The 24,106-nt window shown below is 38.8% G+C and overlaps 1 protein-coding gene across 1 annotated transcript in view; it reads right to left on the bottom strand.

The window, feature by feature from the left end:
• XPO7 (exportin 7) overlaps positions 1-24,106 on the bottom strand; it is an 86,791-nt gene that overhangs the window by 36,573 nt on the left and 26,112 nt on the right. The window contains exon 2 of the mRNA XM_007450552.1: positions 883-1,029. Within this exon, the coding sequence (XP_007450614.1) occupies positions 883-1,029 (147 nt within the window). The remainder of the gene's footprint in view (positions 1-882; positions 1,030-24,106) is intronic.

The raw sequence follows: 24,106 nt of genomic DNA, 5'->3' as shown, positions 1-24,106 counted from the left end.
TTGTAAACTTGGTGAAAGAGTTAGCTCCCTCAGCTACTAAAGGATATTACTTAGCCAACTATAATTTGTTCAGTTTACTGAATAAATTGTAACGCTACTAACGCAAATTCAAAAATGAAGCCATCCAGAATTCTATACTCTCAACAAATTAACTGCTTTCCTCCTTTTCACATTTCCTTCTAGTCTTCAGCAGGGTGCTGGCTCCCGGTCTAGCTGGGATTCCAACTCTCCTGATGCCCTTTCATGATACCCTGGTTGGATGCTTACCCTTACCAAGACCTCCATCTTGCCAAAAATATTAACTTAATCAAATCATGTCTCATTAAAAGCATTATTGATCATTGCATGCCATTTTTAAGCTGGAAGAGGTTCTAATTCCCTATTAAAAACCGTAACTTCCTGTAATTTTCATTGTCGAGGTAATTTCTTCCCCTACACTTCTAAGACAAGAAGCAGCTGTGGTACAGGGAAGGAAAAACAGAGAAGACTAGGGATCTTACAAGGTGACATGAACTTTGTGGATAAGAAATGTCAATTATATACAGCCCTGTCTTCTTTGTAAAGGATACGAAGTGGTACTTAAGTGTAAAAGACAGAAAAGGAGTCCCAGAAATTTGATTCAAGACGAAAAATTACAGGACAAAAATATACGCTCAATGACATTTTTTTTTTTTTTTTCCTCAATGAGATTTTCCCTGATGAGTCTGTAAGGCCTTTTTTGCCAACCTGGCAGGTGTGGTGCATTTTAAAAGTGAAATTAAGAAAGCAGAGGTACTTAGAAAAATCAAGGAACAGAAGTTATCCCAATCCACCCCTAAACTCAGAACCAGAATATATTTTCCTAAACCTGTTACCCTTTAGGATTTTTCAAATCTTACGTACACTTCCTCTTTCAAGGAGTAGCTGGCACTTGCTCAGGCAATCAGGGCTGTTGGTGAATTCAACCAAGGCTTTCTCTGCCTGGAGTCGAGTGGTTGTATCTGTTGTTTCATACAGCTGTTTGCACAGATTCTCTAGTTGGGCCAGGCTCTGGAAAAGATCAGTCAAAAAGGAAATCAGTCGAGCCTACTATAGATACAAGGTACTGTGCTCGAAATTACTGGATAAAGATAAATAATAATCAATGAAGAGAGACTTGCTTCTCAACATGGAGGAGAATCTGGGTGACCTTTAATAATAACCATTTATAGCCTTCTTTATTTGATGCTTTAGAAGACAAAATGATAGAATGCCTAAAATATCTAGATACTTTTTCAGTCATTCCCTTAAAGATCAATCACAAATGACATATTTTTTTCCTTGCAAATACCTATCCTAAGCTTTTCCAAAAGGTTTTCAAATAAAAATTCAGAATTTACTTGCTCCGCCATCAATTTCAAGATTACGCATACTAGAGTCATCACTGTACAATCAAGGACATAAACACAGAGTGTAAGCATCACACAGATGTTTACATACGTTTAAGAATTCTCCCTTTGCCTAGTAGTTATCAGTTTACAATTATGTGTATGCACAAAGATGGCCAACCTCTATGAGAAAGCTTCCGAATGCAAGTACGTACCTTCCTCCCCGGATCCCTCATGACTAAAGTTCAGCGGACTCTCTTCTGTTGCACTTTAAACTCTTGCTTTGGATCCAAATTTAAAACGCAGGGTCAAAATAAATTCAACCCTAGCATGTGCTCAGAGATAAGACATGGGAAACGCCCTCAAACAAACCCTTCTTTCCAAATCTTGAACCAGTTCCAGGGAGGCAGGAAGGAGATGGGTATGTGCTTTGGTCAAAACCCCAAAGGGAGGCAAATCCACCTCCACTTAATGTGTTCAAAAGCAAAGAGGAAAGGAATGTGTAAGGGTTCATGTAACTGTCGCCTTTCACTGACTGGAGAGAAGGGCAAACATCTGCTAGTTTTCAAAGGACCAGTTTGGACTTTACGAAGAAATTCTGAGCCTATTTTCTACAGTAGCGAGCAAGATCTGGTTTAAATAGTTTGATGGATCCTACTATTAGAAAAGACAATTCTGACAAGAACAACAACAACAAAATAATAATTAGACAAACCAACCTGTGTAAATAGCCTAAAATACATTACACAGTCTGCCCAAGGCTTTTCATTATCACTTTATTTCATTATGCTGTGACTTTATAAATCACTGCTTTTCTACTAAGCAGTAAAGCCCTTAGGGCAGGATACCTATTTTATTCAGTCTGATTAATAAATTTCAAACATTAACCTAAAGAAAACAAGAAAGACAAATACTGACCCACGAAGATCACCAGTCTCACTTCAGGGAGCCCTCTAAAAACCAACCACCTGCACTCCAAAACAAGATAAACAAACCACCCTTCAAAACATCTTGGGACTCTGATTAGGCTCCTGTTTAATCTGTTCCTCTCTGACTTCCAGAGGTCCCCCTTAATACCCTCTTCGATTCAAAAGCACAGAGAAAACTGTACTTGCAAAGCCAGATCTCAAGTAATGAAAGTTCTATAAGCAATAGCTGATTTTTTCATATAGCATATAAATACAAGGAATAGAGAATAAGGCTAATTAACTACATTTATTCCATAAAACACATGTGAAAGTCAGTGTTAGGCCTGCCAGTACTGGCCAAACATCCAATGAATCAGTTTAATTATAAATCCCCACATTCCTAAGCAAGGGATTAAATCTCTTTCACAACGTTTTTGTTTCAACCCAGCAGGCTGGTTCCCCCCTCCCCGCCCCCATGAAATGACTAACTTAAAAGGGGACAAATTATTTTCAAAATAGGTAACACAGAAGACATCAATAGAAAGATACCCTAACTGAAACTGAAAGATAGCTATACAATCTGGTATTAGGTGTCAGGGAGCAGCAGCAGCCTCCTAACCTCCACAGCTACCACGCACTATGAGCTTCCCAATATCCTCAACAGACACTCCCTAAAGAATGCGGCTGCTTAAGGTATAATGACTCTCCTTGAAGTCTGATCAATCAGTTCCGGTAGCTCCCCCAGTGCAACTCTTTTTTTCGTTTATTACAACAAAGTTGTTCACAAGACGATGGCTAAGCATCTGTCACCGGTAGTTCCTTACTGATAAGAACCTACATGCAGGTTATGGTGGGCTTTTTGGTTGTTGCTTTGTTTTGATTTGCTTTAATTTAGCAGACAAAAACATACTGCAGGGTAAGTCTGTTAATGAGTTCTCAGCTTAGGAAACAAGACCGTTTAAAAAACAAGAGTAATGTGACCATTTACACAAACAGTTTGAAGAACCGAAGCTCTATTTCTTTGTTTCCAGAAGAACAAATGGGAAACAATGTTGTTTTCCCAAACAATTAGTGAAAACATCTAAAAACCAAGTCATTTTATTTGGGTTGCCAGTACTACGCATCGAAGGAGAGGGGAATGAGACATTTACATTTCTGTTCTCTTGGATCCTAATGTTTCGAAAGCAAATCTAATAGATTACTTTGAATCACCTTTTTTGGGGACTCAGAATAAAACAATTTATCCTACAATATTTGATTAGCCATTGAAACTAGTTATGTCACATTTAGCAGCCAACACACCACCGTGTTTCCCCTTTGACGCAGTCCCTTCTTCCATTCAACCAGTTCTTAATAAGGACATCTATTACACGATGCCGGTTCAGTCACAGAAGAGCCTCCAGAGAAGAATGTCTATTTTCTATTCCTGAGGCTGCCAAATTGATAATCCACAGAGAAACGTCCATCTGGTCCCACTGGAACATAAAAGCATGTCTGGGTGAAATACTTAACAAAACTGGAAAGTGATCTTCAACTAGCAAAGCACTACTTTAGTACAAGAAACTCAAGACAGTCAAACGTCCAAACCTAAACCACCTGGATTTCACCAATAGTTACCATGAAGGTATTAAATGAATATATCTTCCTTAATATTTAGCAACAACGTTATTTTATACAGTTTTTTAAGCCTGGATAGAGAAAATGCAGCTCAGTTATTCTCATTTCAATATAAGGTGCAACCAGTTGAGACTACAGACCTCAGAATTTAATGATTTATCTGGAGAGTTGCCTGTACGTTACAGGAAAATGAAGACTTTGTTTCTGCATTAGATGTTATACTACACCAAAAAGCAGAATACCTTGGAATGTATTTTAATTTGTCACATATTGCTTTAAAAAGCCCGACAGTATACACTTTTAGCCTCACTGCTAAAAAAAAAAATCCACTTGGAGATTTCCAATCAGACACCAGGATACTTGCTTTTAGGAAGGATTTGATGACATTCCCAATAATGCTGAGTAGTGAACTAGAAAACAAGCATAACCCTTGGATGACTAGGTTCTCTACAAAGTACATCCTTGACCTGACAGCCACCCAAACCACCTGAAATGATCAGAAGCACCACCCTATTACAAAGTGAAAAGTACAGGTTCAATCCAGAGAAGTTCTCACGAAGAATATATAGTCAGAATTATCAATTTGGTAGCTGAATTTTCATGATTAGGATGCCTGAAATATAAAAAGAATTGCTGAAAAATCAAGCCACTTCCAACCTGTTCATAAACTCGATTAATTTAGATCTTCCTTAGTTGGAATTTTTCTGTGTATTCGGAAATAACTGTGTTGGGTAAATTAAAAGATGCATACTGAACCTGCCAGAAAATGAATGATTTAAGAGGTGTATAAGGCTAATAAAATTGATATACTAATTAAATTTTACTTTTTATCTATTCAATAAGGCGTTCCTACTGTCAATAATGAATATCCAATTATCATAGATAATGTTTTTTAAAACTCCTAAAAATCCTAACTATTGTTAGGTTAAAAAAGCAAGTGGCGGGTGTAGTAGTTAAGCATCCGCCTGTCAATGCAGGGGACACAGGTTCGAGCCCTGGGCCCAGAAGATCCCACATGCCGCAGAGCAACAAAGCCCATGCGCCACAACTACCGAGCCTGCGCTCGAGAGCCCGTGAGCCACAACTATTGAGCCCACGTGCCACAACTCCTGAAGCCTGCACGCCTAGAACCCATGCTCCGCAACAAGAGAAGCCACAGCAATGAGAAGCCCGCGCACCGCAATGAAGAGTAGCCACCGCTCGCCGCAACTAGAGAAAGCCAGCGTGCAGCAACGAAGACCCAACAGAGCCAAAAATAAATTAAAAAAAAATTTATATGTATAATAAAGCAAGTAGCAGAGAAAGACAAATATCATATGATATCGCTTATATGTGGAATCTAAAAAAATGGTACAAATGAACTTATTTACAAAACAGAAATATAGTCACAGATGTAAAAAACAAACTTATGGTTACCAGGGGGGAAAGCAGAGGGGATAAAAGTGAGTGATTGGGATCGACATATACACACTATTATATATAAAATAGATAACTAATGAGGACCTACTGTATAGCACAGGGAACTCTACTCAGTACTCTGTAATGACCAATATGGGAAAATAATCTAAAAAAGAGTGGATATATGTATATGTAAAACTGATTCACTTTGCTGTATAGCAGAAACTAACACAACAGTATAAATCAACTATACTCTAAAAAAAAAGCAAGTGGGAAAACAGTATGTAGAGTATATCATTTGTGATATATGTTAGCAAATTCATAAAGGAAAATCTGGATGAAAACACAGCAACAATTATCTCTGGGAACTGAGGTTATGGGAGACTTTTAATTTCTGTCATGTATTTCCATAACTTTAAAATTTTTGACCACAACCAGATATTACTTGTAAGCAGAAAAAAACCCCAACAATTATACAGATAAATATTTTTTAAAAGGAAAAATTTAAGCTACCTTCTTTTTCTAAATTAACTCCTCTAATTAGTAACATATTACTAATTAACAGCTGATTGTTTCCAATCAGAATTCATAAAACAAATCCATGAAACCAAAAAGGCAATATATTCTAATGGCTGAAGTTTTAAAAAGTTATGTCTGTGTTTATTACTACTTTTATTTTGTTCTTTCTTACTAATAATAAATGCTGATAGTTTAAATGGCCTGAAAAGAACATTCCACGCAAGGTTTCTTCTTGTTTATAAAGTTACCTAGAAGGCAGTCTTGTGGGCCAAAGTCATTTTAGTTTTATACATATATCAGCAGATCTCTAAGATGTTAACAACTGCAGTGGAGTCAATGGGGAGGGGGATATTCTCATTTTTTGAATGAGAATATTTATATAGGCAGACTATTTATTTTTAAAAAGTTAAAAAAAAAAGTTTACAAAGCCAGTGCAAAAGACCTGAATCTGTACTTTACGAGAGAATATCCAAAGGGCCAATAAGTGAAAGGTGCTCAACTCAATAATCATCAGGAAATGTAAATCCAAACCACAAGGAGATATCCATTAGAATGACTAAAATGAAAAGGCCAACATCAAGCTGGTTAGGATGCTGGAACTGTCACACAGTGCTAGTGGAGTCGGAACTGGTTCAAACACATTGGAAAACTGGCAGGATCTATTAAAGCTAAACATATAAATATCCTATGACCCAGCTATTCCACTCCTATGTATATACCCAACAGAGATACGTGCTAAGTTCACCAAAACACTTGTATAGGAATGTTCATGGCATAACTAAATGTAATAGTTCCCAAATGTGAAAGCCAAATGTCCATCAATAGTAATATGGATAAATGTGTCATTCCTTAATTTGGGTGATTACAGAGGCACGTCCATTTTGAGAAAATTCATTGAGTTGTACATTTATAATTTGTGTATTTTTCTATAAGTATGTTATACTTCAATACGTTTTTTAAAAAGATGGAAGAATGACATAGTTCTCCCCAAATTCTTCAGGTATTTACTCTCATCTATTTCTTTCTGATACTAATGGAAAAGAAGTTCATCAGTAACTGACAATTGCACATTAGGTTTAGAATGCTTTAGTTTTACACCAATTCCTGCTTTTAAAACTGTAACTCCCATTATTTGCTCAGGAAATAAATAAGGTAAGGTTTTTAGATGCATGTGGGGACATTCTATTTCTGAGGGTACTAAGAGGGTGAGTAAAGCTTTTTGGCTGCAGATGCTATGTAATGTCTACTGTCGTAAAACTAGATAAAATACGTATTTTCAGCAGGTGATAATGCAGTGCCAGAGCCTTGCATGCATTAGATAAGGACAGCAAGTCTGCTAACATATGAGGCTGCAAAATTCTACACTTAACTTCAAAATATGTATCAATCCTAACTTGTAATAAACACATATGATGTTTGCACTGTGGGTAACACATAGCCAAAACACATGTAAACAAATTATTTCATGAGGTAAACAGCCAGACTAACTGTGCCTGGCTTATTGACTTATAAATTTAACTCAAGAGTTTCCATTTAACATGTCACTAGAACCCAGTTTTGGTTCCTTCTCATAGTCGCTAATGGTGTAGAGAAATGAAAGCTGCAGTATAAGCTGAATCCTCTAAAGTACAGGTTTCAAACTGGTAGCCTCAAACTGGCCCACAGACATTTAAGTCTGACATAGTTGCCAATATTTCATAATGATATCTGGTTTTCTAGCTTTCCATGAAAAATTAGAAGATCTGATTACACTGGACCTGCATTTTCAAGTGTCACTAATCAAATGACAGTAAGAGCACAGTGCTTCCCAGGGGGCAGGCTCTCTCTAGTTGACTCAGTTCCTAAGCGTCTGGCCCCTGTAGACAGTGGAGTTTTCTCCACCTGCTGTAATGCAATTTTGTCTCATATCAGTGGTTCACTCCTGGATGTCAAAGTTAAAAAGTAGTGAGCATATCGTATTACAATAGATTTTGACTTAACTTTGGGTACTAACTCTTTGTCAAACTTGGTTAAAACTATCTTTCGAGTACACGGGGCTACATAAAGCTTAGGCAGAGAAAAGAATTAGAGTTAAGCAATGTGGATACTGGTCTTAGTAACTAACGGTGTGACTTTGGGCAAGTTTATTTCCTGGAGCTTCAGTTTTCTCATGGGTAAAGTAAGTGGATTTTATTATGTCATTTAACAAAGATACTCCCGGTTCTAAATTCTATACTTTTTTTTTTTTTGCGGTACACGGGCCTCTCACTGCTGTGGCCTCCCTCTCCCGTTGCGGAGCACAGGCTCCAGACGCGCAGGCTCAGCGGCCATGACTCACGGGCCCAGCTGCTCCGCGGTATGTGGGATCTTCCCGGACCGGGGCACGAACCCGTGTCCCCTGCATCGGCAGGCGGACTCTCAACCACTGTGCCACCAGGGAAGCCCATTTTTTTTTTTTTCAGGCAAATATTTTTAAAAGAGAGAATTCAACAAAAAATAAACCAGGTGAACACTCCCACACATCCCTCTAACTCACAAACAACTCCCGTGACCTAGCAGCAGGAACAAGGATCCTTTTGGAGTGAAGGTTCAGTACAATCTGAGTTAAGACCTCAGATGTCAGGCAAATCCCCACTCCCCTATTTACTAGCTGTGGGAGTGTGAATAAGTTACTCAAATCTTTCAAACTAGTTTTCATTTCTTTTAAGTAGAAATAATATCTATTTCACAAATCAATGTAAAAGTCAATGAGGTAAGTTATGTAAACTTAATTACTGCGTTTATCACTTGCTCATAAGGCATACACTGGTTACTAACAACTGGAGAACAGCAGCTTTTTAAGCACGTGCATAAATGCATATAAAATCTGCAGTTTCTTCTAGAGAGGTTATAAATGCCTTTCCCTGCAGGGCTAGGGGACAGGATATACAATTGACCCTTATTGTTTATGGGTCCCCTATTTGCAAATTTACCTACCTGCTAAAATTTATTTGTAATCCCCAAATCAAAACTCTCAGCAATTGTGCAGTCGTTTGTAGACACGCACAGAATGGTGAAAATTTTGAGTGGCCAGACACACACGTTCCCAGCTGAGGTGGAACAAGGCAATGCTTTGTGTTCTTGCTTCAGCTCTCATACTGTAAACAACGAGAGTATAAGTGTCCTTTTTGTAGTTTATTTAATGCCATGTTTTTTTTGCGGTTTTGTGCTTTTTGTTGCCGATTTTGCCATTTAAAATGGCCCCAAGCACAGTGCTGCAGTGCTGTCTAGTGCTCCTAAGCTCAAGAAGGCTGTGTGAAAAAACGTGTTAGATAAGCTTCATTCAGGTGTGTTAAAAAGGTGTCTGTAAATAGAAATACAAATAAAACAAGGTTATAGGTTGTCTGATGAAAATGTGACCAGAGGTTGGCAGGAACTTAACCCTATATATCCTTTAGGAGAAAGGGTTCAGTATTTGCTAATTTAGTGTTCTCAGCGACTTTATAGAACAAACTACCATAAATAATGAGGATCAGTTGTATTTCCACACATTTCCAGTACTGGGTGGTATTCAGTACATATTTCCCCATAGAAACAGAACTATATTACCATTGTTATAGGCATTTGTTCAAAGAGAGGTATTTATTAACTTACGTAACTACGTAACCCTCAAACTCTTGCAGATGACTCAAATGTTTGTTTAAATGGCCATTTATACTATGTAGGTGCTGTCATTTTAGTAAATGAGCACTAACGCACACACTGCATGGAAAGGACAAGAGATGCCTCAGTGTTTGGCACACAGTAGAAGTTTCATGAAAATGTCTTGCATAAACTCTTAAAAAGCTTCTAAAGGGGTTTGGATTAAAATGGCAGACTGACAACATATCTAATCTTGTTCCTTTCCCAAACCCAACTAAAACAACACTAAAGGGATTAAAAAAAAATCATAATCCCACAAGGATTATGAAAGGAGACAGGACAACAGATGCAAACTTTTGGAATATAGAAAAATCAGCAGTAACTGACTTAACCGACTCAAGAAAGCCAAATATCTTGCCAGTGGTGAAAAAAACCTGAAAGCCAATCTGATTTACACTCCATGCTCAGATGTTAAGGTGAAGTGGGGTGTCCAAAGCAAGGAAGAACAGGGTAAAAGTATTTTTGAGAAGTTAAGATTCCCAGATACCTTCCCTTACTCGATGCCTCCGAATGACTGCCCCTCTTCCTCTGGACTGGGGGACACCAAGCCAGTCAAAAGCACCTTTGAGGACATGGGCACCAGGCAGTTTAGAGGTCGATTAGCAGCCACATACACATCAAATGCTGCTGAGCCTTCCCTTACTGCGCTCCTTCCACCCAGAAATGCCTGTGTCCAAATTGTACTCCCTCGGCAGGAGTTTGGAAAATCTTCCCCTGAGAATCTCATTAGTCACAAAGGAAATACCTAAAGATACACTGATATGGGGTTACCCAACAAATGACACAACTGGACTACCCGACTGTGATGCCTCAAGCAGACAAGCCTCACTTCCACATTTAGAGCTTCCAGTCAGCTTTGCAGTCTATCAATCTTGATTATGAGGAAATAATCAAGATTACCAGAAATCTGATGAAAGCCTTTAACATGGAAGATAGTGTTAAAAAACAAACAGGCCTAAAATGGAATTGTTTATGGTTGGTCAAAAAAATAGACTAAATTATAGTTTCGGCTCTCCCAGAAATGGAATCTTAAACCAGTCAATCAGGAATTGCCTGATTAGCACTAGTTAGGTAACCTGCCTGATAGACCCCTGCCATCCCCTAAAGGAAAGCAACTCTGCAATAACTAACCTGCTTTTTTGCTTAGTGTGACTCCCTTGTTTCCACTCCTTTCCCACCTAAAGTCTTTTATTTTGTACAGCTCCTCGGACCTTTCTATATGCTAGATTGGATGCTGCCTGATTGGAATCGATTTTTGTTCAAATAAGCTCTTAAAATTTTTAACATGCCTCAGTTTCTCTTTTAACAATAACAATCAAAACAAACACATAAAAAGCAACCTGGAACAAACAGAAACCATGCAGGGAGAAGGAAACTTGAAAAAAGGAAAAGATACAGGGAGTAAAAAAGACAAAAATATTATTAAGCTCACCCAAGAGATAAAACATACTGCAACTGTGGAATAAGAACAGGGTGCTCTAAAAAAGAAACATTCAAGGAACATAAAAAAGAGATCTTAGAAATTAATAATATAATAGCAGAGACAAAATATTCCATCAGAGGGTTGGAAAATAAAGTTAAACTCTCTCAGAAAATAGAGCAAAAGAACTGAGATGGAAAATAAGACAGCAAAGATTAAAATCAGAGGCCAGGTTCCGGAGGTCCAACATCTAATTAACCAGAGCTCCAGAGAGAGAGAACAGAGAATAGGGAAGGAGAGGAAAATATCAACAAAATAATTCAAGGAAACTTCCTAGAGCTGAAGAACATCAGTTGCCAGAAGGAAAGGGTCTACCAAAGCCCAGCATAATAAACGAAAACCAAGCCATACCCAAGGCACATTGCTGTGAAATCTGAGAAACCTGAGGACAAAAAGAAGATTCTATAAGCTGCCCAGGCGGGTGGGGAGATGGGTGATGGGAACAAAAACCAAAACCAAAACCAAAACCCAAGCCAGGTAAACACATAAATGATCATGAATCAGATGGCTCTGGGCATCACAAAAGCAACAACACTCAGCAGCAAGCCAACAGAACAATGTCTGCAAGATTCTGAAGGGAAATGATCAACACAGAATGTTTACCTAGTTAAACAAGTAATCAAGTGGGAGGGCAGAACAAAGCTATTTCAGGCACATAAGGCCACAAGAATTTATCATCGTGCTTCTATTAAAGAATGTGCATCACACCAAAATAAGAGTAATACCATAAAAAGGTATAAGCATGGAGTGCAGCAAATGGGAACTCCAACACCGGAAAGTGATATCGAGGGAATTCTGGGAGGATGGTGAAGGGAGATACTAGGATGACAACTGAGCCACCCATGGAGAGCAACGAGGCCTTAATCAAGCAAAGTGGCTCAAGGGACAAGTCATGCTGAGGAAGTCATCACCAAGATCCCTGCTGCCATCGAGGACAGAATTCTCATGTTAAGACGATTTCACCTAAATCCATGTTGAAGTTTAATTAGCTCACAGAAAAGCCCTTAACTGACAAAGTAAGCATTCTCCATTAAACTTTGGAAAGTTTTTTTTATAGAGCTATGAAATCATTTTAAACTAACATTCCAAGGACAAAGGCAGTTGTGCAACATAAAAGATAGCTTTGAAATGAATACTGCACAGTATGGTTACTTACAGCATTTAAAAGCTGTAATAGACTTCAGGCATAAAAATTCTGCATCCTATGATTTATAAATGGAGTTCCAGTAAGATAAAAAAAAGAACATACTTGGTTTTTGCCACCTTCACTTCCTTTATAAAAAAGGTTGTTGGTCTCTCAAATGCCTTTTATGGAACTTGATTTTGCCATGCTGACAGTATTAAAAGACCAATACAATGTACTTTGCTATGAAAATGGCTGAGTAACAGAGTAGATTATGAAGACCAAGTAGATCACCTCAGAAAAGGAAGCCAACACCCAGCCATGTGGGAACCCAAATTTGCAGTTTGAAACAATCATACTTGTAAATAAGCTTTTCTGCTACATTATCATTTCCCTAAAACCTCATTTTTTTTTTTTTTTTTTGCGGTACGCGGGCCTCTCACCGTTCTGGCCTCTCCCATTGAGGAGCACAGGCTCCGGACACGCAGGCTCAGCGGCCATGGCTCACGGGCCCAGCCGCTCCGCAGCATGTGGGATCCTCCCGGACCGGGGCACAAACCTGTGTCCCCTGCACTCTCAACCACTGCGCCACCAGGGAGGCCCTAAAACCTCATTTTTAAAAGCAGGTCTATGCAGGGAGAAAAATCCTGTAATAGTTCAATACTCTTGTTAAGAGTGTTAAATCACATCTCTAACAATTTAAATTGGAATGACACTATCTACTGATAATATATTTTTCCTTACAAATTTAGTAATTTTTTTTTTTCTTTACCACATAGCAAGTATGGTCAAACAAGTGACTTCTAAAGGTCAGAAAGTGATGGCTTATTGGTTAAGTATTAAAGGGACCAAAATGCGAGAGTTGTATAGTCTTTCACTTCATTTAGTCCTGGTTTCCAAGAGCTGTTTGTCTTTGAGTTCTTTACCATTTAAGCTACACTGTAGAGGGATACTGTTGGGTCAATGTGTATTTATTATTTCAATTTTATGTTCTTAAATATCAATACGGTACAAGATCCAAACTTTAGAGTACTGGGGATCTTTTATGCAGAATCATATTAAAATATTATAAGTGCCATTAAATACATATAATAGAGCAAAGAAAGTGATCAGGTACACAATCATCAATTATCTGATGCGTCCAATCATCAAGCTTCATGACTATGTTTTCCAATGACTAAATAAAAAGAATTTCAGGTTCAAGCACTATACTTGTTTTATTAATAGCACAGCCAAATAAATGCAACTGGCTGGGAGAGTATTCAAACAACTTCAGGAATCTTAGGGTTTCCCCCATTCTTTTTTTTTTTTTTTAAATTTATTTATTTCTGGCTGTGTTGGGTCTTTGTTGCTGTGCATGGGCTTTCTCTAGTTGTGGTGAGTGGGGGCTACTTTTCATTGTGGTGCGTGGGCTTCTCATTGTGGTGGCTTCTCTTGTTGCAGAGCACAGGCTCTAAGGCGTGAGGATTTCAGTAGCTGCAGCATGTGGGCTCAGTAGTTGTGGCTCACGGGCTCTAGAGCACAGGCTCAGTAGCTGTGGTACACGGGCTTAGCTGCTCCGCGGCACGTGGGATCTTCGCGGACCAGGGCTCGAACCTGTGTCCCCTGCATTGGCAGGCGGATTCTCAACCACTGCACCACGAGGGAAGGCCCTCCCCCCTTCTTTTAATGTTACTAGTTCTTTTGGTTTCCATGGCTGATAGGAATTGCAGTTACAAACTGAATCTAATTTGCTTAAGAGAATGAAAAGATCAGCCAAACTGGTAGACAATCTTTGCAAAACATATATCTGAGAAAAGACTGGTATCCAAAATATACAAAGAACTCTTAAAACTCTACGGTAACAACCCAATTAAAAATCTGGCAAAGGATCTGAACAGACACCTCACCAAAGTAGATGGCAAATAAGCATATGAAAAGATGCTTAACATTGTACATTATCAGGGAAATGCAAGTTAAAACAACAATGAGGGCTTCCCTGGTTGCGCAGTGGTTGAGAGTCTGCCTACCCGATGCAGGGGACACAGGTTCGTGCCCCGGTCCGGGAGGATCCCACGTGCCGCAGAGTGGCTGGGCCCGTGTGCCATGGCCGCTGAGCCTGCGCGTCCTGAGCCTGTGCTCCGCAACGGGACAGGCCACAACAGTGAGAGGCCCGCGTACCGCATAAAAAAATAACAAAACAAACAAACAAAAAACACAACAGTGAGGTACTACAACACACCTAAGAGAATGGCTAAAAAACAAAACACTGAGGGCTGCCCTGGTGGCGCAGCGGTTGAGAATCTGCCTGCCAATGCAGGGGACATGGGTTCAAGCCCTGGTCTGGGAAGATCCCACATGCCGCGGAGCAACTAGCCCCGTGAGCCACAGTTACTGAGCCTGCGCGTCTGGAGCCTGTGCTCCGCAGCAAGAGAGGCCGCGATAGTGAGAGGCCCGCGCACCGTGATGAGGAGTGGCCCCCACTTGCCGCAACTAGAGAAAGCCCTCGCACAGAAACGAAGACCCAACACAGCCATAAATAAAAAAACAAAACAAAACAAAACACTGAAAACACCAAAAACTCATTGCTGATGGGAATGCAAAATGGTACAGCCACTTGGGATGACAGTTTGGCAGCTTCTTACAAAACTAAACATACTCTTACCATAGCATCCAGCAATTGAGCTGCTTGGTATTTACCCAAATGAGTTGAAAACTTAACATCTACAGACAAAACCCTGCTCATGAGTGTTCACAGCAAGTTTATTCAGAACAGCCAACACCTGGAAGCAACCAAGATGTCCTTCAACAGGTGCATTGAAAAATAAACTGTGGTACATCCAGAAAATAGGATATTAACCATTGCCAAAAAGAAATGAGCTATCAAGCTGCAAAAAGACACGGAGGAACCTTAAATGCATTATTACTAAGTGAAAGAAGCCACTCTGAAAAGGCTACATACTGTATGATTCCAACTATGCAAATTTCTGGAAAAGGCAAAACTACAAAAACAGCAAAAAGCGCAGTGGTTGCCAAGAGTTTGAAGGGGAAGAAGGGATGAAGAGCCCAGAGGATGTTTAGGGTAGTGAAACTACTCTATATGATAGTTTAATGATGAATACATGCCCTTACACATTTGTCAAAACCCATAGAACATACAACACAGAGTGTACTTCAGTTAGTACGATAATAATGTACCAGTATTGGCGCATCAATTGTAATACAGCACAGTAATGCAAGATGTTAGTAACAGAGGAAACTGTCTTGAGGATAAGGAGGTATATGGGAACTCTGCACTTTCCACTCAATTTTTCTGTAAACTTAAAACTGCTCTAAAAAGTAAAGTATAGGGCTTCCCTGGTGGCGCAGTGGTTGGGAGTCCACCTGCCGATGCGGGGGACACGGGTTCGTGCCCCGGTCCGGGAAGGTCCCACGTGCTGCGGAGTGGCTGGGCCCGTGAGCCATGGCCGTTGAGCCTGTGCGTCCGGAGCCTGTGCTCCGCAACCGGAGAGGCCACAGCACTGAGAGACCCGTGTACGGCAAAAGAAAAAAAAAAAAAAGAACACGAAAAAAAAAAAAAAAAAAAAAAAAAGTAAAGTATATTACAAAATACAGTCTATTAAAAACAAATCTAATTTGTCAATTTATAAAAATTCCTACTATTCTTCCCCAAATTTTATCTTCTCTAGTTTACTAACCAATGTTCTATAATAAAACATGCCATTTCATATCCTAGCTTTCACCCTGCTGGTCCACTTGACAGGGCAATAAAACGGTTAAAATTCTCTAGTTTAATACATAGGCATTAAAACACTATCATTCAGAGATGATGTAATTGACAGTGGTTCTCTGAAGATATAAATTAGAATCCATACTGTATCTATCTGGTATAAAATATTCTTCTGCTAGCGGATGTATACAGGAAAAATCTTCAAAAGTTAGATTTATAAGGTCATTTCAAAGTAATGCTCATGTTTAAATAACTTGCTGTTACTCTTCTAAATCATCCCCCACCACTCAAAAATATGTCTATATGGGAAAGGTCAGCAAAATGCAACTTGGTTTGCCTTATGAGCCTTCTATTTTATATAGTATCTCTGGTGTTCTGCCCTCCTTCAAAAATAGGAATACAATTCTGGTGCACGTTGATAACAGAAAATATCTTCTCTGTAAGTTTCTTCAGCTTAATCATGCGTTTGTCTTCATTTTTTAAAAAAAGCACCCCACCACCTGAAGAACAGAGTTTACAGTAAATTTTAGCAGATTTGTTGCCACATATGCAACTAACAAAACGTGCTACAACAGCAAAAAACTAGTGTGTGCAACATGCCAATAAAGTTATTTTTTGAAGAGTCCTAATGTCTTCATTCACAAACTTGTAGGAAATGACTACAGGTATTTTACCATCTCTCACATCCTGAGTTAAATTCTTAGAAAAGAAAGAGGCCAAATGCACTTGATATTCTAGAAGAGAAGAGACATCTGCTAAACAGGTCGCTAATACCAAGGAGGAACTTTCTAACAATGTAGGGATGGTACTGGATGATCTTTATTTAAATTTGTTGAGACTGGGTTAGGTTATTGATAATCACTCCTATCTTGAACTATTATATGTCTCCATCATCCCAGTAGGGATTCCCACTGTTTAAACAGCACAGGATCTTCTCTTTCAGTCAACATAACCACAGGACTCATAATTAACTATACTCATAATTAATATATGACCTTACTGTAAGTTCTAGTACCACAAATACCATACTCCTTAAAAGTAATTTTCTAAAAATACTGGGCTGACAACATGAGGCTCTGAAAAAACATTAGCAGTAGCTGGAGACCCTCAATAACAAAACCGCTGATAACACACCTATATGGTTACAGGCTTCTCCAAGTGTGACCAGATACTGACAAGCTGCATCAGTGTTTTAACTAAATAGACAGAATAGCAGACGATGAAAAAAAAGGATGGTTTTAACTGGTGGTGTGCATGCGTGTGTGTAATAGTATATAAAGATATGAATGATTGTTTTGTTTAAGATTTATTTTTTATTGAAGTAACACTGAGTTATAGCATTATGTAAGTTTCATGTATACATTATATTTCTACTTCTGTATACCCTACAGCGTGCTCACCACAAATTTACTTTCCACCCATCACCATACAGTTGATTCCCTTTACTCATTTTGCCCTCCTCACCCTGACCTCCTTTCTGGTAACCTCTACTCTGTTCACTGTATCTACATTTAGTTGGTGGTTTTATGTGCAGCTCTGCTTTAGATTATTTATGTGACACTGAAAGTTCCCTAACTCTTGAAGGTCTCTATTCCACCATATAGGAAACAGGGGCATTCATTTTACAACAAATATCTGAGCACCATTCTAAATGTTTGAAACATATCAGTGAAAAAACAAAGACACCTGCCCTCTCGGAGCTGACATTACAGTGAGGGAAGACAAATCATAATAAACAGAATGAATGAATTATAGGGTATGTTAGAAGGTGGTAAATACTACGGGAAAAAAACAGAACAAGGTGACGAATAAGGGAGTATGTATGGGGATGGGGGCAGGATGCAGCATGCAATAGGGTAGGTAAGGTAGGTCTCATAGAGAGGTGAAAAAATGAAATAACACATTTAGAAAGGGAGGGAGTTGACCAAAGAGGTAAGCACATCTACTTATGACTCTTAACAAGGATTCGCTATGACTAAGACGATATACATTAAGTCCTCAAAGGGAAAGACTAGCATTTTTCTGGGTACCGGTTATGTGTTAATCCCTGTGCTATATATACACTAATATGTGTCTCATTTTCTATAAAAATTTAAGGCAGAATATTAAAATCCCATTGGAAGTTATTCTCATTTTTAAAAAAGTAAAAGGTAAATGTAAATTTTATGAGTTAAAGAAATACTGAAAAAGAAATAGGGATAAATGTGTATATACTATATATAATATATTTAATTCATCCTTCTAATGCTGTTTTTGAAATTAACAATGGTATATTGCAAGATACTTCAAATTGAATTCAGCCAAAGAAAGTCCACGCAATATTTGCAAACTGATCAAGATAACGTGAAATAAACTGACAATCCAGCAGCTGAAATGAAAACAATAGAAATAATCCCAGAAAGAGACATGATGTAACCTAAACTTCTCAACATAACCTCACTAACAAATTTTACTTATTTGATGGGGAGAACAGTTTACTCTTCTCTTTAGGAGAACAAAAATCCGCTCATATAATTTAGGAACATGATATATTCCTTCGATGAATGGTACTAATGATAATTAAATCTTCGGACAAGTGTTTCTTTGAAAATGTCCTTAAAAGCCTGTGAAACAAGTAAGATTAAAGAAACTACTTCTAAGGAAATGAAATAATTTTAGATCCATTCAGCCCACTGGATTCTGAAATATTTCAGGGTAGGGCTGTGAACTAAGTCAAAAACAAACCTACCTACCTAAAATGTTTGCTTTTTTCTTTTTTTTTTTTTTTGCGGTACACGGGCCTCTCTGTTGTGGCCTCTCCCGTTGCAGAGCACAGGCTCTGGACGCACAGGCTCAGCGGCCAGGGCTCACGGGCCCAGCCGCTCCGCAGCATGTGGGATCCTCCCGGACCGGGGCACGAACCTGTGTCCCCTGCATCGGCAGGAGGACTCCCAACCACTGCGCCACCAGGGAAGCCCTCTTATTTTTTAAAAAAATTTATTATTTTTATTTATTTATTTTTTGCTGCGTTGGGTCTTCGTTGCTGAACGCAGGCTTTCTCTAATTGCGGTGTGTGGGCTTCTCATCGCAGTGGCTTCTCCTGTTGTGGAGCACGGGCTCTAGGGTGTGCGGGCTTCAGTATTTGTGGCTCACGGGCTCCAGAGCACAGACTCAGTAGTTGTGGCACACGGGCTTAGTTGCTCCGCGGCATGTGGGATCTTCCGGGACCAGGGCTTGAACCTGTGTTCCCTGAATTGGCAGGTAGGTTCTTAACCACTGTGCCACCAGGGAAGCCCTCATTGTAGTTTTGATTTGCGTTTCTCTAATGATTAGTGATGTTGAGCATCCTTTCATTTGTTTGTTGGCAATCTGTATATCTTCTTTGGAGAAATGTCTATTTAGGTCTTCTGACAATTTTTGGATTGGGTTTTTTTGGTATTGAGCTGCATGAGCTGCTTGTAAATTTTGGACATTAATCCTTTGTCAGTTGCTTCATTTGCAAATATTTTTTCCCATTCTGAGGGTTGTCTTTTCATCTTGTTTATGGTTTCCTTTGCTGTGCAAAACTTTTAAGTTTCATTAGGTCCCATTTATTTTGTTTTTATTTCCATTTCTCTAGGAGGTGGGTCAAAAAGGATCTTGCTGTGATTTATGTCATAGAGTGTTTTGTTTTCCTCTAAGAGTTTTATAGTGTCTGGCCTTACATTTAGGTCTTTAATCCATTTTGAGTTTATTTTTGTGTATGGTGTTAGGTGTCCTGCTTCTAAGTAAGGGTTAGTCTTCACTTTTAGATCAATACATTGGGGTGATCCATATTACAAAGTTGGTAAACTATCTGACTTCAAATGCACCTATCTACTTTCCATTACCCCTCAATGTAAACCTTCTGGTCTCTGGCTTTCAGATCCATCACTCACTCTTCTTCTGTGCTCATAGCATCTGCTTACCATTGATACTTTAGTTTTTTGTTTCTTGTTCATTTCTGTAGATGTCCCATGTGTGCTTGACAAGAATGTGCTGTCCATCAGATCCACCCTGTAATTTGTGTTAAAATCTTTTGTAGCTTTATTCTTTCTGGCTCCTTGCCCAATCAATGACTGAGTGATTTTTAACTATGATAGTGGATTTGTGGTTTTGCCCTATACTTTTATCAGGTTTTACTTTATATATTCTGAAGCCATTTCATGAGGTGCATACAAGTTTAGGAGCTGGGTCTGTTGCTATTTAGTGACTATTTTGATCTCTAAAGTTTTTGCCAGTTATGTGTATAAATCTTGCCTCCCACTTTGTAGATTGTATTGTTACTCTTAATGGTGTCTTTTGATGAAGAGAAGTTCTTAATTCTAATACGGTACAATTTATCATTATTTTCCTTCATGATTAGTGTTTTGCTTGTCCTTTTTTTTTTTTTTTTTTGGTGGTACGCGGGCCTCTCACTGTTGTGGCCTCTCCTGTTGCGGAGCACAGGCTCCGGACGCGCAGGCTCAGTGGCCATGGCTCACGGGCCCAGCCGCTCCGTGGCATGTGGGATCTTCCCAGACCGGGGCACGAACCCGTGTCCCGTGCATCGGCAGGCGGACTCTCAACCACTGCACCACCAGGGAAGCCCTATGTTATCTTCTAAATGTTGGTTTCTTTTACTTTTTAAATTTTAAAACCCAAGCATCATTTACTTATTTATTTATGGCTGTGTTGGGTCTTTGTTGCTGCGTGTGGGCTTTCTCTAGTTGTGGTGAGCGGGGCTACTCTTCGTTGCGGTGCGCAGGCTTCTCATTGTGGTGGCTTCTCTTGCTGTGAAGCGTGGGCTCTAAGCACGCGGGCTTCAGTAGTTGTGGCACGCGGGCTCAGTAGCTGTGGCTTGCGGGATCTAGAGCGCAGGCTCAGTAGTTGTGGTGCACGGGCTTAGTTGCTCCGTGGCATGTGGCATCTTCCCGGACCAGGGCTCCAACCTGTGTCCCCTGCCTTGGCAGGTGGATTCTTAACCCCTGTGCTACCAGGGAAGTCCTGGTTTCTTTTACTTTTAACTTTAGATCTAAAGGCCAGTTGGAAGTGACTATCTTGCATGGTTTGTTTGTTATGTTGGGGGTGGTGGTGGTCAAGCTTTATTTCTCTGTGTTATTATTATGGACTCTTCCTTTGTGCTGTGTTTGTCCTCTTTTTCTGTTTTTCTTTCCTTGACCTTTTTTGGATTAAATTTTTTTTTTTGGTTTGCTAATTCTTGAATTCCGCCCCCACCCCCACCCCAATACTAGTTACCTCACATTCTTAATAAAGCCCAAAGTTAGCAGTATTTTATCCCCCATCCTGAAGAAAACAATGCCCTTAGAACATAAACTATGATCAGTTCTCTCCTGTGTTAGTCTGTTATTGTCCATTACTTTGGTTTCATATTTTTAATTTTTCTTATTTTTAAATTCTATTGGAGTATAGTTGATTTACTGGTTGTGTATTTTTAGCCCTAAAAATTAGACACTACTGTCATTTCACATAATGTTTGTTTAGATTTACTTATGTTTGCCAACTTCTTGGCTGTGCTTTACTTCTCACTACCCTTATTCTAGGGTATTTTCCTTCTTTAAGTGTATGCTTCTTAAAAGTTCCTTAAGTAAAGATTTGCTGATGGTAAACTCAACTTTTCTTTATCTAAAAACGACTAAGAATGTCTTCATTCTTGAAAAATTATTTTGTTGTGCACACAATTCTAAGCTGATACTGATTTCTCCCTGTACTATTTTTTGGCTTCTAGATTGCTGTTGAGATGTCTCTATCAGCATGATTTCTTTGTAGGTGATGTTTGTAGGTGAGAATTTGTAGCTTTACTACATGCGTAGGTATGATTTTAAAAAACTTATCTTGTTTTATATGCAAAGCAACTTTAACTTGTTTCAGAAAATTCTCAGCCAACGTTCTTCAAATACTTGGCTTTCCTTCATTCTTTCTAGGCATGTTAAATATTCTATCCTCTGCGTCTCTTGACCCTTCATATTTCACACTTTTCCTGTCATTGTTTCCCTGTGCTGTATTCTGAACAACATCTTTAGATCTTCCAGTTCTTTAACTCTCTTCCTCATTGTCTAACATGCTAACCTATTCACTGGGTTTAAAATTTCAACAATTATATTTTTAACTTATATTCTACTTGCCTTTTTTTTCAAATGTGCCTCATCATTTTTGATGGTCACGTTTTGTTCTTTCTTTAAAAAAATTCATTATTTTGTTAAGCATTTCATAGACAGTTTAATGAATTTTTTATTCTGCATTTGATGATTTTTCAACATCTGAAGTACCTGGTATGTATGTGTGAGGGGGGATGATAGGGGATGTAATATCTAAATCTGCTCTTACAGTTTCTGCTCAGCCTCATTTATGGGGGCTTTTCCCATGTCGGGGGATAATATAAATTCACAATTGGCTGATATAAAGCTGTGGAAATCCTGAATACCTACGTTTTCCTGTTTCTGCTAGTGGCAAGGGAGTGGTAACAACTCCGACTGCTTTCTAGGGTCCTGGATTAATGTGGAAGTTTCAGATTTAGATTCCTTACTTTGCAGTGGGCACAAGTGTTTGGTTTTGGGATTTGACCCTAGAGCCACTCCTGCTTCACTGACTCCCCACACTCCAGTTAGAATGGGTTCATTTAAATTAATCGATAGGGGTGGAGGACCTGGAGATTTCCCTTATTTCTGGTGGTGGGGAGGACTCTCAACCACTGCGCCACCAGGGAAGCCCTTCCCTTATTTCTTGCAAGCTTGACAATGCTTATTCAAATTCAACAGGATCCACTTATGCAACTCTATCTTTCTACTTATTTTTTTTTTGTGGCATGCGGGATCTTAGTTCCCTGACCAGGGATGGAACCCGTGCCCCCTGCTGTGGAAGCTCAGGGTCTTAACCACTGGACCACCAGGGAAGCCCCTTCCTACTCATTTTTGCTCCCAAGGAATTTTTTGGGGGCTAAGGTCAACTACGTATTTGAAAGGAATTACTTTAATACTTTACTAAGCATTTCTAGGTGTTATACAGAAGAAGTTTCAAGTGATGCACTCTGCCACACTGCTAGGAATTTCAGGAGTCCTCTTTTCTTCAAACATGTGTTTAAACTATATCTCTCCCATTTTATACCTATGTAGCTTTTCTATACCTACATGTAGGATCATGCATTGATCTATATAAACTCATCCTGTCAGGCTTGGAGAATTTTTCTAGTCTATTGAGATCTTTTGAGCTCCTGTTATCACACGGTTCACCCCTTCACTCTGTATATAAGCAGCCCATTAAACTTTTATTACAGCAGCAATTTGTTTATATGATCGTTTCTTTTATTATCTGTTGAGATTAAAGGATAGGATATATGTTTGTTATTTTTGAGTTCTGAAAGCATGTTGGAATATAACTCACAGGCGATATTCAATAAATACATACTGAATGCATGTCCTTATCTAAGTTGCTAATAAAAGTACTGAACAGGATAAGCCCATGGTCAGAGCCCTGAGCCATAACAGAGACCCTGTTCCTAGCTGTCAATGACTCATTGTTTAGCATGCTTGTGTATGGCCATTTAACTAGTTATTCAATGATTCAACAAATATTTGAGACTGTATTAAATTTTACATTTCAATTACCTAATGTCTGTGAGGATATCCTGAAACATTTTATCCAGTGCTTTGCTGAAATCCAGATATATTCTGTCTATAGCATTTCCCTTTTCTACTAGCCTTACTGACTCATCTTAAATCCTTCATGAAGCCATACTAAACATTCAGATCATACTGATTTCTTTAGTACAACTCTGAACTCAGCAACACACTTTTACACTTCAACTATATGCTGCCTATTTATTAACTGTTTAATGAGTTTATAACTTATCTTCCCACGATATTTAACAGTATTGTTCATATAGCAAATTGTCAATAAATAATTGCTTTTTATAGCAGAATGCCTTTTAAATGTGTGATATTTGGGGAGAAAAGGAGAACTCGTCTCTAGTCCCACCCTCACTGGAGGAAAAATTGTAGGAAAGAAATAGGATTTTGTATTTAGTTACCCTCAAGGGAAGCAAATAAAGAATGCTGTATATATTTAATAAAATTACTCACCCTTTAATACTACTAAAATCTGCTTTTATATCCTTAAAATCTTATTTCTTCAAACAGCAGAGCAACAAACACTTGTGAAAGAAATGTATTCAGTTACAGCAACCCAAAGAATGAGGGCCTATACATTTTACAGATGATGTGAAATAGAATATTTTGAAACATACTGTCAACCACTGTAGCATATTAACACTCCAGTCCTAAATATTTTATCCAACTGATGATGCCCAAAAAGGAACTTCCATAAATTATCAAGTACTTAATTACTGACAAG

This window comes from Lipotes vexillifer, unplaced genomic scaffold (assembly GCF_000442215.2).
Source record: "Lipotes vexillifer unplaced genomic scaffold, Lipotes_vexillifer_v1.1 scaffold567, whole genome shotgun sequence".
Taxonomy (NCBI): Eukaryota; Metazoa; Chordata; class Mammalia; order Artiodactyla; family Lipotidae; genus Lipotes; species Lipotes vexillifer.
The sequence above is the reverse complement of the archived record's forward strand: the minus strand, read 5'-3'. Positions and strand labels throughout refer to the sequence as shown.